Below are 12,513 nucleotides of genomic sequence, written 5' to 3'. Positions count from 1 at the left end.
AAGAAAATATAAAAGCCAGTTGTAGCGGCACATGCCTGTAGTCCCAGCTACTCAGGAGGCTGAGGCACGAGAATCGGTTGAACCTGGGAGGCGGAGGTTGCAGTGAGGCAAAATCATGCCGCTATACTCCAGCCTGGGTGACAGAGCGAGGCTCCATCTCAAAAGAAAAGAAAAAAGAAAGAAAACATCTGAATTCAAGTTGTAAAGTGTTTTTTAAAAACTACAAGTATGCGCCACTGCACTCCAGCCTGGGGCACAGAGCAAGACTCCGCGTCAAAAAAAAAAACAAAAACAAAAACAAAAAAAACGACAAGTATGATCAACACATTTACATTATAGAAGACAAGCACAATCATCTCGACATACATTCTAGATTTATCCACTTTGCACACATATTTTAGAAAGATTTTCAGGGATTCAGTATAATATCTTAAAATGACCACTTAGTTTTAGTAAAAATAGATTCCCAGCTTCTGTTAATTGACTGTAACTATGGTCTGAGAGTGATTAGATTTCAAAGTGTGTGTGTAAAATTCTCACGGGAAAACCAATAGTAGTGCACTGTACTGAAGTGTGATGAGTTTTACTCTGCAGTTTGTCCTGCTCCAGAGATGCCAGGCCAGTAAATTATATGGAGTAAGTTCACATAACACGATTGGTTTTATAGACTCTAACCATTTATTTAACAAATGGAAATTTCTAATACATAGCACTTTTCTACATTTAAAATTTTAGGGAGGAGAGACTCATGTTCTACAGTATACATTATTACAAAAGAGTTCATTATACATTTAAATCAGCTAAAACACTTTCTCTAATGATTAGGATTATCATCCTTTAGCGCAGCGAGGCGACATTTTGTGGAAGGCGTCCATGTGTCTTCGTCAGAGGAGATGTCTTACCAGCACAACCTTCCTTCACTCTGACCCGTCCATCAGAGAACTTCCTTTACCAGTAAAACAGATGCAAGTCCACTTCTCTTTTTTGGTTCCCAACTCAAGTGCAGACCTTTTAATTTAGGAAAGAACTGAAACTTATATAAACTAAGGAGTGGAGGTTGTTGTTTTCATTCTGTTTACTCACACACTGCTCTGTAAAGTCAAGGTTTTCTTGTGGATTTTGCTCACGTGCTGATTGCTACGCGTGCAGCCATCATTAGTGCAAATGTGTGGGAGGCTTTTTGAATAATGTATAGCACCCAAAGGAATGAACAGCAGACCCCCCACCCCCAAATTTAAATCACTGCTCTTGTAAATCCTGAAAGCCAAGGATCACTTGTGCCTTACAGAATCTGGGGGCTCTATCCCCAGGTGCAAAGTACATTTTCCAGGTTTCTCCAGGGCAAAGGCAGGGTGGACACCCTCATTAAACCTGTGCCTGATGAGGAAGAGCAACTGGCCGCTCTCCGCGTTGATGAAGATAAGTCTCTGGTTGCTGTAGTCCAGCAGGATGCCCACTCTGGCTGGACGCTCGGTCACGTGAACATCACTCACGATACCACTGTAGAAAAATGTGTATCTGAAATGAAAGAGAATGGGAAACGTAAAACTCTGGAACTCTCACAGACCTTGATAAGGAAAGTCACTTGGGAATAACCAATTCTTCAGTTATTAACTCCACTTCACAATAAGGACTTGCAATCATGCTGTCCCAAATACTTTCTCTAGATTTCTTCTAGATGCTAAAATGCAGAGCTCATCCCAGCAGATGAGCATGTTTAATAATTTTGCTCCTTCTACATTAGGAGGCAGTCCCAGAATAGCCAACATGCCTCCCTTGTGATTTTTCTCCACATTCTAATTCTCTCCCAGCTGCCCACATGTTTTAACTACCGCATTCATGGCGTGTCATTCTTTTGAATAAAACTCCTTTGAGGCTGCCATGTATTTTTAAAAGTACCACAGGTTTGCCTTCCATACAATGTATTAATTTTACAGTTTTAAAAATTTATAGGTAACTTACATAACGGCCTTTATGAAGTTTAAGAAATACTTCATTATTTTTGCCAACTTCATCCTTTGTTTCCACTCCCCCTTCCCCAAACCAACTTTCCTTTTCATTTTCTCAAGGCTTTCTGCAGCCTTGCCACCAGAGGAGTGGCCTTTGATTCCTCTCTCTAATTCAGACAAATTCAACTCAACGATTCCTTGCACATATCCGTGTATCCAGCACTTTACTAGGCGCTCTGGGGGATGTGAAGGGCATGAAGTACTGTCCTTGCCCTCTGGGATCCCATACTGTATGGGGCAGGAAGGAAAAACTGCCCACACTTGAAACTCGGACCATCGCTGGGAATACCTCTCAGGGCACAGATCGTCAAGTGTTTAGTAGACACATTGAATGAACCTGTTTTGGTTGTGAAGGGAAAGGGTCAAGGCCAGGCTGGAAAGGAAAAAGTGCTGACCAGAAAATCTAAATTGCTCTATGTAAAAAGGTAACACAAGTTTGGGGTTTTCTCCTAGTAGTCTTCGAAACTGAGACTGGGGCCCTAAAAGTAGGGGAAAGAATGGAATGAGAGATGGAAGAAGAAAGAAGAGAGATGAGGGAAAGGTCTATGGATGTGTAGGCTGTAGGGGTGGGAGCACAACAATACCAGGGCAGTTTGCACCTAAGAATCTGGGTAAGTGACGAGTCTGGCAGGGAGGGCTGAGGATCTTCAAGACTTGCAACATCTGTCTTAAGGCCCAGAAGCTCAAGTGTAAGTATTTAGGGGATGGCAAGTTGGCAACTTCATTGCAGAAAGAAGCTCAAGTGGAAGGGCAGAGGTTCATGGTGGTGGGGAGATAAGTGAGACTTTTGAGTTGATAAAGGACGTTTTCAATGCCTTGCTAATGAGAGAGATGCCAGAACACTATGATGTTCTGGAACCTGCAGGACAGACTAAATGTTTCAGGTAGCAATGATGGGGACTGGCAGTGTGAGCTGGGCTCTTACAGAAGGCTTTGGGAGCACATGGGCTCACACTCACTCAGATAGGACAGGCAGGACTTGAATAGGTGAAAAAGAAGGAGAAAAATCCACACAGTAAGGGCAGCAGCAGTGATGGTGAGGTGGCCAAAGAAGCCCGTATGTGGCAGAGAACATCACCATTGGCCTGTTGGGTTTGGACAGGAACGGGGGTGACTTTTCAGATGTTACGTGGATAAGTCAGTCAGGGGCCAGGCTCTAGATTTGCCCTGTCTAACACAGTAGCCACTAGACATGTATGGCCACTTCCATTAAAATTAAAGCTAAGCAAAATTTAAAATTCAGCTTTTCAGTCCTACCAGCCACACTTCAAGTGTTTAATAGCCACACGTGGCACCATTTTTTCTATTACTACAGAAGGTTCTATTGCATAACACTGGTCTGGAGGGTTCTAAATGCTTAAATGAGTCATTTCTCCTCCCCTGCTTGGAAGGTCCCCGGTCCCTGCAGGCCCAGCGCTGGTCATTCCTTGAGCCAATGCCTACCCGGGAGGCCAAGTGGGGAAAGGTATTCCCTGAATCCTTGTCTCCACCAGTTCTGCAGGATGCAGAACCTGACCAGCCCTGCTTCTGTCTCTATTTCTGGCCGAGCACACCATTCTTCCACTAACCTCAACTCTGGCCTGAAGCCAAGCCTGCCTGCGTGGGGCCTCTCTGCCTGGCTGGCTTTGAACAGAGACCTGGTTGGTCTCTGTTCAAACAGGAATCATCCAGAAGCCTGGCTCTGAACACCTGCATGACCCGGGAACTGCCTCCCCTCCCCCTGGTGGACTGAGGCCCCTTACTCCCTTGAGTCCCACCTCTGGCCCACACTCAGTGCAGACCCCTTTGGACACTGGTGGTAACTCCCCTCAGGGCTCCTTGCCCCAGCCTGGCCACATTCTTTCTGGCTGCCCCTCTTCACTGTATCCTGCATGTGGTCCCACCCGAGTTCTGACACCACTGTAGATGTTTGTAGATTTTTGAGCAGAAAAAGCAGGGACAGGATGAAAATGATGTTTTAGAAATATCTCCCAGTTGCAAGTGGGTAGAGACTAGAAGTGAGGGTGCAGGCTGAGTGGCTGCTGCTGAAACTGCAGAGGAGGTGCAGAAGCCTTGAGCTAGCATGGCAAGTTTAGGAATGGACAGGAAGGAAACCAGCGGATTCTTCTGAGACGATCTTCACGCCTCCTTCCCAATTGTGACATCTGAAAGCCTAGATTCTGTGAGTAGAATCAAGAGTAATACAGGTTGATTTAAAATCATTAACCCAGAAGAAGTAGAAGACAGGAGGGGCTGCCACAGGAGCGCTCTCACAGTCCCAGAGGCCAGGGTGCCCCACATGAGGCCCTCGAAGGATGACATGAGGGCCCCAAGCCCCGCCTCTCTGTGCTGAGACCACACAAAGGGACATAGTCTTTCTCCCAGAATCTATGGCACCCACTCCAAGCCTGAAAGAGCCAAAGGCCAAAGCTGTAGGTTGAACTTGTCAACAAAATATACAATTCTGTTTTCCAGAGTCTAGGAATTTGTTATTGGGGGTTAGTCCTTGGTGTGGGTTTTTTAAAGATTTGAGGAAGGACATTTTCATGAAATTAATATGCAGTTTCAGCTCTGAATCTACTAACTGTAAACTGAATTTGAGTGATTTCAACTCTGGGTAGGGGCTGGGTCCTTAAGCATTGCACAGCACTGAATATCAATTAATCATAATTGCTCTGACTTGATGAAATGTGACTTTAAGTAGTGCTTGGAGATGGTGTCCTTATGAACCATCTCAGAGAATCAAACTGTCAAGCAGGATGCAGGGAGAAATGTGCAGCCAGAGATATGCAAAATCCCAATCTGTGGGCCTTTTCTGGGAACTTGCAAGCATTGAAGGCTTCTTTTTAAAGCATTACATTTAAATAATGCCTCACATTTGTATGATACTTTACTGTTCCTAAGCTCTTCCCTGTACCTGATTTCATGTGATCCTCACAACCCCAAAAGGTAGCAAGCCAGGCATTACCGTCCCCTGCTGAGCTGGATGATATAAGGTATGCTCAAAGGGTTAACCCACTTACGGCAAAGAGTCAATAGGAGGCTAATTGAGGATGGAGCCAGAACTAAAATTGGAATCCTGGCTCCTAGTCCAGTGTTCTTTCTATTAAACCATACTGTGAGCATATTCCGATCAACATATGCCTGCCTGATCGCTCTGAGACTAACACAGGCTAATGGCTTTTTCACATCAACCAACCAAACAATACAGGTAATATAGAAGAGAGATTGGCAAACTTTTTCTATAAAGGGACAGATGTAAATATCCTAGGATTTGGCAGATATCTGTCAGCTCCACCATTGTAGTGTAATACAATACATAAACAAATGAGCATGACTGTGTTTCTGCAAATTTATTTACACAGACAGGCAGCAGATTATATGTGGCTTAGGGGCTATAGTTTGCCAACTGCTGATATGGACCAATGTAGGGGGAGATGTTGGAGATCCACTTCTTCCTCACTCCTGTTGATTCCTTCTCTGTGGAGGGACTCCTTTTAGCATTACCCTTGTGGTCTCTCTCCACCCTGTGGTGAGTTTAGAAGGAAAAACTGTGATGCAAAGCCCATCAGCCCCTCCCTCTTCCCTGTCTCTTACTCACTAGCTACCATGGAGACGCACATCCTTCTCTGCTTCTCCAGCCACCAACTCTGCCCCGTAGAGCAAGGAAGCTGACCTGGCCCGGGCTCTGGTTGGGTAAGTCTGCCTCATAATAGGATTTAATATAAGAAACCCTCTTCAGGTATGATTCACACACTCTAAAAATCAGCTTCCTCAGTAATCAGAGTCAGAGTTTCATCTCCATATACTTGACTCTTGTTTTCTTTCTTAGTTGGCTCAGAAGTTGGGCATGGAAGTGGGTGCTATTTATCAGGTCCCTCAGAGAGCCCTGCCTGGAAACCCAAGCATAACATTTTGATCAAGAGGGGAGGGGCAGGGCTCCAGCTTACCTCTGTGGCTCAGAGCAGTGCATGTACCATGAGGTCTCCCCTTGTCCCAGGGCACCTGCCCGCATGGCCGAGCTGGAGCAGATGCCGAGTCGATATGCTGGGCAGTCTGTGACTGTGGTTTCCCAGTAATGCTGGCCACAGGAAGGCAGCTCCTCACCCAGCACTGACGGGATTCTACGGGTGAAGTCAATTGGAGTATGCTTAGCGCAGGAATCACCAACCTATATCTCATGAGTGTAAACATTCACAAATTCACACAGTTTAGGCAGGATACTGCCCTTGGAAACTGCTGGAATTTAACTAAAGATACTCTTTGTTCATTGTATCCCTAATCTTAACCAGATCACCACAGAACTCTCCAAACTCTCAACAGGCATTTGACATATTTCTAGTCACATACATACAACATGCATGATGTACACTGCATCTCTTAAAAGAGCTGGGAATCAGGAAATAACTAGAATAATGGTAGGACAAAAAGAAATGCTGCAGTCTCTGCCTTTAAGGTGACTTCTCTTCATAAATACAAGGGAAGCAGGTAGGAAACATAATTTGCATAGTTTTCTTCCAAAACTTGCAAAAAAGAAATCTCCAAAACCTTAACCATGACTTCTATGCCTCCTGACCTTACTGGACACAGCCACCAAATGAGGTGCAGCTCTTAAATGACAAGGCAGCTAGTGCTGGTCAGAGCCAAGTGTGGAATTAACCGAGTATGATTAGTGGTCAACAGTCTGTAATATTCTGGCCTCTTTGAACTGTAGTAGGTGCCCCTAAGAGGTTGGTTGAAGGTTTCTTTTTGTCTCACCTTAGCTATTTTTATAAGCACCTCAGTGAAATGAACCAAAAGCACTTTCAACTGCTGATGGGTGACCTTGTTTGCAAGAATTGCTCAATTTTGCTTGGAAATGGCTGAGACAGCAAGGAAGCATTTTTAATTTAAGCAGCGTTAATATTCAGTCAGCACCTCTCCCTCTCCCCTTTAACAGATGAGAAAATGATTAATGCAAGGGAATGTATTTCACTTTTCATGTCTTGACTCAACAACCTCATTTCAGAGAGGTGGCTACTGACAAGCCCTCACTCTGGAGCAAAGCCCAGCTGCCTGATATTTATGAGCTAATTTTCAGGTTAATAATAAATAAAATTCTATAAAACACATTACAGTTATCATCAGTTATTATCTGTGAACTCTTACCCTCCTCCAGTCTATTTATTTTCTTTTTGATTTTTTGAGGAATCCAAAAGACAGAAAAGCTCAATCTATTTCTTAAATCTCTTTTTTCTCTGAATTCACTCATTTGTATATTTTTAGCACCTGCAATGTTCCAGGCCCCATGCTAGATTTGAGGGATGCAAAGATGCACAGGATGGGGCTGCTGCTCGAAGATGATGATGATGAAGTGGCTGACAAATGACCCCATAAGTTATCTGTTCGTTTCCACAGACAAGATCAAAGGGTGCCAGGGTCCAGAGACGCCTTGGCCAGAACCAGGAGCAGGTAACACCTGAGCTTGACAGGCAAGTAACAATGTGACAGGGAAACAGTGCAAGTCACTGCTGGCTGGCTCAGTGCCTTCTTGGGAGCACCTGGCAGCCACCGACACCAGGGCGCATCAGCACCATCAGCAGCCTGTGTTTCATGTGTGTTACGGTTTTCAAGAGTTTCACATACCTTCTCCCATTCTGCCATTTTGATCTGCAAAATAACCCCCAGAGCTTGCAGGCAAATCGCAGGGCAGTTTCCCCCACCCTGTCCTCCACCTTTGCCTCTTCTTTTCTTTGATGCTTCCTTTTGCAGGAGCTACTATGGGAGCAAGATTCTGTGGCCCAGAAACTAGGAACTCAATAAAATGTCCTTCTCTTCCATGCCTTTTTTTTTTTTTTTTTTTTTTTAAAGACAGAGTCTCGTTCCCAGACTGGAGTGCAATGGCACAATCTCGGCTCACTGCAACCTCTGCCTCTGAGGTTCAAGTGATTCTCCTGCCTCAGCCTCCCAAGTAGCTGAGATTACAGGCATGCACCACCACATCTGGCTGATTTTTGTATTTTTAGTAAAGATGGAGTTTCACCATGTTGGACAGGCTGGTCTCGAACTCCTGACCTCAAATGATCTGCCCACCTTGGCCTCTCAAAGTGCTGGGATTACAGGCATGAGCCACTGTGCCCAGCCTCTTCTATGCCTTTTCAAGAGGGTTGATAAAATATCTGGTTTGCTATAGAAAAATAATAAAAGAATTACTGGACCCTTTTTTCCCCCCACTGAACCAGAGATCATACCTTAAATAGCCAATGTTTTAATCAAACCATCTGTGCTTATATTTCCAATAAAAATATTGACACTTGCTCCAAGTGATGAACTACCGCTCAGTAGGGAACCACAGCTGAACAGTGTGGATGTGCACACACTGATATTTGAGACCACATCCCGATATGTTCACTGCACCATGAATATGCTCAGGGGAGGCCACCCTGAGGCGACACACCCTAAGATCCTACTGCTAGGCCATCAGCTCACTTATGCTTTCTTCTTCTACTTACTCTGTCAGCCGTCTCCTCTCAGCAAAGCTGATCACTGTCCCACTTGAGGAAATGTGTAGAGCAGGATGAGCTGTTTCTCTCAACAAGAGAAATCTGGTTCCTATTGTAGGTGAGAAAATAGGATTAAAACATTGCCATGAGGACCAGTGCTGTCTCTAAGCTAAGCCCCACATTTCAGACCCTAGACTCTCTTTCCCCTGACATCAAAATCCCCCACGCAGTGTCTTCAGATCCACAGCTGAAAATTTCACTCATGATAAGGCCTTCATGGATGCTGGTGGCTGGTTACCTCTACCTGGTGCCGCAGGCACGTCCTCACCTCTACACCACTAATACAGGGGTACCCTCTATCAGCGCTCACCCGCGGTGCAGTGTGCTCCTTGCACCAGCAGCATCTACATCACCTGGAAACTAGTTAAAATTTCAGACTCTCAGACCCCACCGCAGCCCTCCTGACTTCGAATCTGTATTTTAACAAGATAGTCAGGAAATCTGTGTGCATATTAAAATTTGGGGATGCAGGCTGGCGAGATGGTTCACGCCTGCAATCCTAGCACTTTGGGAGACCAAGGCAGGCAGATCACAAGGTCAGGAGTTCAAGACCAGCCTGGTCAACATGGTGAAACCTTGTCTCTACTAAAAATACAAAAAATTAGCTGGGCATGGTGGTGCGCACCTGTAATCCCAGCTACTCAGGAGTCTGAAGCAGGAGAATAGCTTGAACCCAAGAGGCAGAGACTGCAGTGAGCCAAAATCGTGCCGTTGCACTCCAGCCTGGGTGACAACACCCCATCTCGAGAAAAAAAAACTGGGGGATGCACCGGTATAACCTAAAGGAGAGACTAACAATGGAAGAACAGGCACCATATTGGGACTGCGGGGAGAACACTGCTGGGAAGGCAGCCTCGCATCTTCTCTTCGTAAACATCAGGCTGGCCCTGACTATGTCACAAACAAGGCACAAGCACAAGATGTTGCTGGGTAAGCAGATCGCTTGTTGTGCCCACTCAACCTTGTGCCAGCTCTGGGTCTAGGATAAGGCAAGAAAATGATCCTCTTTCCATTCCTCACTTCCTTTCACAAAAATTGAAGAGACAAACATTTTTTGTTGGCATCATCTAGGTATTTTCCCAAAAATGTCACTGAATAGTTTTATTACTTCCTTGAATTACTCTTTTGGTCATTTGTTCAACAAACATTAACTATCACAGACTATGTGTCAGGCATCAAGAATAAACAGAACAAGGCTGGTAACTTGTTCACAGAGTTCAAAGAATATCCCCAACCTATCACATATATACACACACCATACCCACAAATTATAACACATTGTGAGTCCGATAAAAATCATCTGGAGAGGCCAGGCGTGGTGGCTCACACCTGTAATCCCAGCACTTCAGGAGGCTGAGGCGGGCGGATCACCTGAGGTCACAAGTTTCAGACCAGCCTGGCCAACATGGCAAAAACCCATCTCTACTAAAACAATACAAAAATTAGCCAGGCATGGTGGACGTGCCAAATCCCAGCTACTCGGGAGGCTGAGGCATGAGAATCACTTAACTCAGGAGACAGAGGTTGCAGTGAGCCAAGATCGTGCCACTTCACTCCAGCCTGGGTGACAGATTGAGACTGTCTCAAACAAACAAACAAAAAAATCATCTAGAAAGATTTCTAAAAGCATAAATGTTTAAGCCCATCTCCAGATCAATTAAATCAGGATCTTCAGGAGTGGAGGCAGGGAAACAGTATTTTTTAAGCACCCTGGCTGATTGCTAATAGGTAGACAAGGTTGAGACCCTGTAACGCAGAAAAACAAAAGAAATATCTTGACCTTTGACCAACCTTGGGTCCTCATGACAAAAACCTACCACTGACAGTAGGTTGGGAGTTTATAAAGTTGCCCTCTAGGACATCTTCTCTGAGGGGTAGAAGGGAAGGAATTGCTTGGAAATAGCTCACTGTGTGCAAAGGAGAAAGTACCTCTGGTGGAGATGAGAGCAGCTTCACTCTGTTCACTTGTCCCAAACGCATTGATGGCTCGCACATAGAAAAAGTAGTTATCATTGGGTTGGAGGTTAACTTTCAGCTGGAGTCCTTTGATTCCAGAGAAAGATCTAAATACAAGAGGAAAATAATAATTTTAAATATAATGCCATGTGCTAAATGATTCCTATTTCAATTTGGTAGTGAATGAACATCTTTTATTAACAACAAATAACTTATTTTCTTCCCCTTTTATGACCACTGGATTAGCAAGCCAGATCCTACAACATGGCCATTGTCCACTAAGATTACTTTATCAAATAATTTCTATTATGTGCCTTCCAGAATGCTCTTTGGAACAGAACCAGACACTTAAAAATATTCCGAAAACAGACTACTATTGTGGTTAGTGAATCGCCAAGAATATAGCATTTTCTTTATCAATTTTTGGCCAGAGGGCACTTTTGGATTAAGATGATGTTAAACCAATCTACGATGATTTTGTACATGATCATCATGCTAAAGCCATCAAAGTTAATAGAAACTGAAGATCTTTAAAGAAAACGAAATTTTTTTTTTTTTTTTTGAGACGGAGTCTCTCTGTCGACCAGGCTGGAGTGCAGCAGCATGATCTCAGCTCACTGCAAGCTCCGCCTCCCGGGTTCACACCATTCTTCTGCCTCAGCCTCCCGAGTAGCTGGGACTACAGGCGCCTGCCACTATGCCTGGCTAATTTTTTGTATTTTTAGTAGAGACAGGGTTTCACCATGTTAGCCAGGATGGTCTCGATCTCATGACCTCATGATCCACCCGCCTCAGCCTCCCAAAGTGCTGGGATTACAGGCGTGAGCCACCGTGCCCAGCTAGAAGACCAAATCTTTTAAAGCAAACTCGGTCTTGGCAAGAAAAGAGAATTCTAATTTAAAAAAAAAAAATCCTCAAAGTTGCTGTTCCTAAACTGCCTATTTAAATTAAAAGAAAAATGCTGATAGTGGTGTCTAATTGGCAGTGGGCTTGGCAAGTACACTGTAACAGCCTCACCACTTAATACAAATGGACTTGCTGAATTTGAAGATGGAGCTCTCTGAATCTGCCAACAAGCTAGAATAGTTTTGTGCTTCTTTCCCATTCTCTTTCATCTGTTTGATATCATAGCCTGGAGCATGAATTAAGAAAAAAAAAAAAAAAAAAGCAAGCAGGGCTCTTTCTTTAAACTTCCATTTGGAGAGTCCTTAGAGTTACAAGCTAGATTCCTCGCTAACTTAAGTTCCTAACCTGGGTGCTGGAGAGCCAGAGTCCTGCTCCCAGGAGATATAAGTGTCAATGAATATAATACTACAATAGCCTTCATGTTCATTCTCAGAAGGGCAGGGTTTTTTGTCTTTGTTTGTGTTTTTTTTTGTTGTTGTTATTAATGAATATACCACAAAAGCAACAGAATCAAAGAGTGGTCACTGTTCCACAGATGAATTTTTTTCCAGGTTATTTCTACTTTTGCTGGCTTCTTTCACTTCCTAATACCTGTCTTAGAGAATAACATGGAGAACCAGAAAAAGGAAAAAGTGTTCTTGACCCAGAAAACAAACTAATTTCAAACTTCTTAAAAGCCAAACATTTGTACAGAATAACCACCCCACCCCGACTCCACGTCTAAAAGGACAAAACTCACGTTGTGCTCCTCAGAAGGCAGGGGCAAGGGAAGCACTCTGGACCTGCTTGTGTAACTGCTGTTTAGTGCCCGTGTCCGCAAAAGGTCAGTGCAAACTCCTCAAATCATATTGGTTGTTATTTTAGAACTGATCACCCGACCAGGCCCTCAGGAGAGGACTGTCCTTAGATACACTCAGACTGGATCAATGACATTGAGCCCCATGTCCACTGACAACTAATTAGGCTTCAGTAATTAATGAAAAACCATGTCCTATGATTGAGAATGTAATTTCTGACTAATATCTAGAATATTATTCTGGGGTAGATGTATTGCTTATCTTATTGGAATCGATGACTGAAGAAATGTTTTAAATGAACATTAATTATAATTAGTAACAAAA

General features: G+C 44.0%; 1 protein-coding gene across 3 annotated transcripts in view; it reads right to left on the bottom strand.

Moving 5' to 3' along the window:
- Nucleotides 1–659: 659 nt before the first annotated feature.
- CMYA5 (cardiomyopathy associated 5) overlaps nucleotides 660–12,513 on the bottom strand; it is a 104,341-nt gene continuing 92,487 nt past the window's right edge. For all 3 annotated transcript variants that reach the window (XR_012413761.1, XM_065546405.2, XM_015451634.4), the window contains 4 exons: nucleotides 10,460–10,593; nucleotides 8,480–8,579; nucleotides 5,939–6,112; nucleotides 660–1,518 (listed from right to left, as the gene is read on the bottom strand). Coding sequence is in view for 2 of the 3 variants with exons in the window: in XM_065546405.2 (XP_065402477.1) it covers nucleotides 1,272–1,518; nucleotides 5,939–6,112; nucleotides 8,480–8,579; nucleotides 10,460–10,593 (655 nt within the window). In the remaining variant the exon portion in view is untranslated. The remainder of the gene's footprint in view (nucleotides 1,519–5,938; nucleotides 6,113–8,479; nucleotides 8,580–10,459; nucleotides 10,594–12,513) is intronic.

The sequence above is a fragment of the Macaca fascicularis genome, chromosome 6 (genome assembly GCF_037993035.2).
Source record: "Macaca fascicularis isolate 582-1 chromosome 6, T2T-MFA8v1.1".
In the NCBI taxonomy this organism is placed as follows: Eukaryota; Metazoa; Chordata; class Mammalia; order Primates; family Cercopithecidae; genus Macaca; species Macaca fascicularis.
The sequence above is the reverse complement of the archived record's forward strand: the minus strand, read 5'-3'. Positions and strand labels throughout refer to the sequence as shown.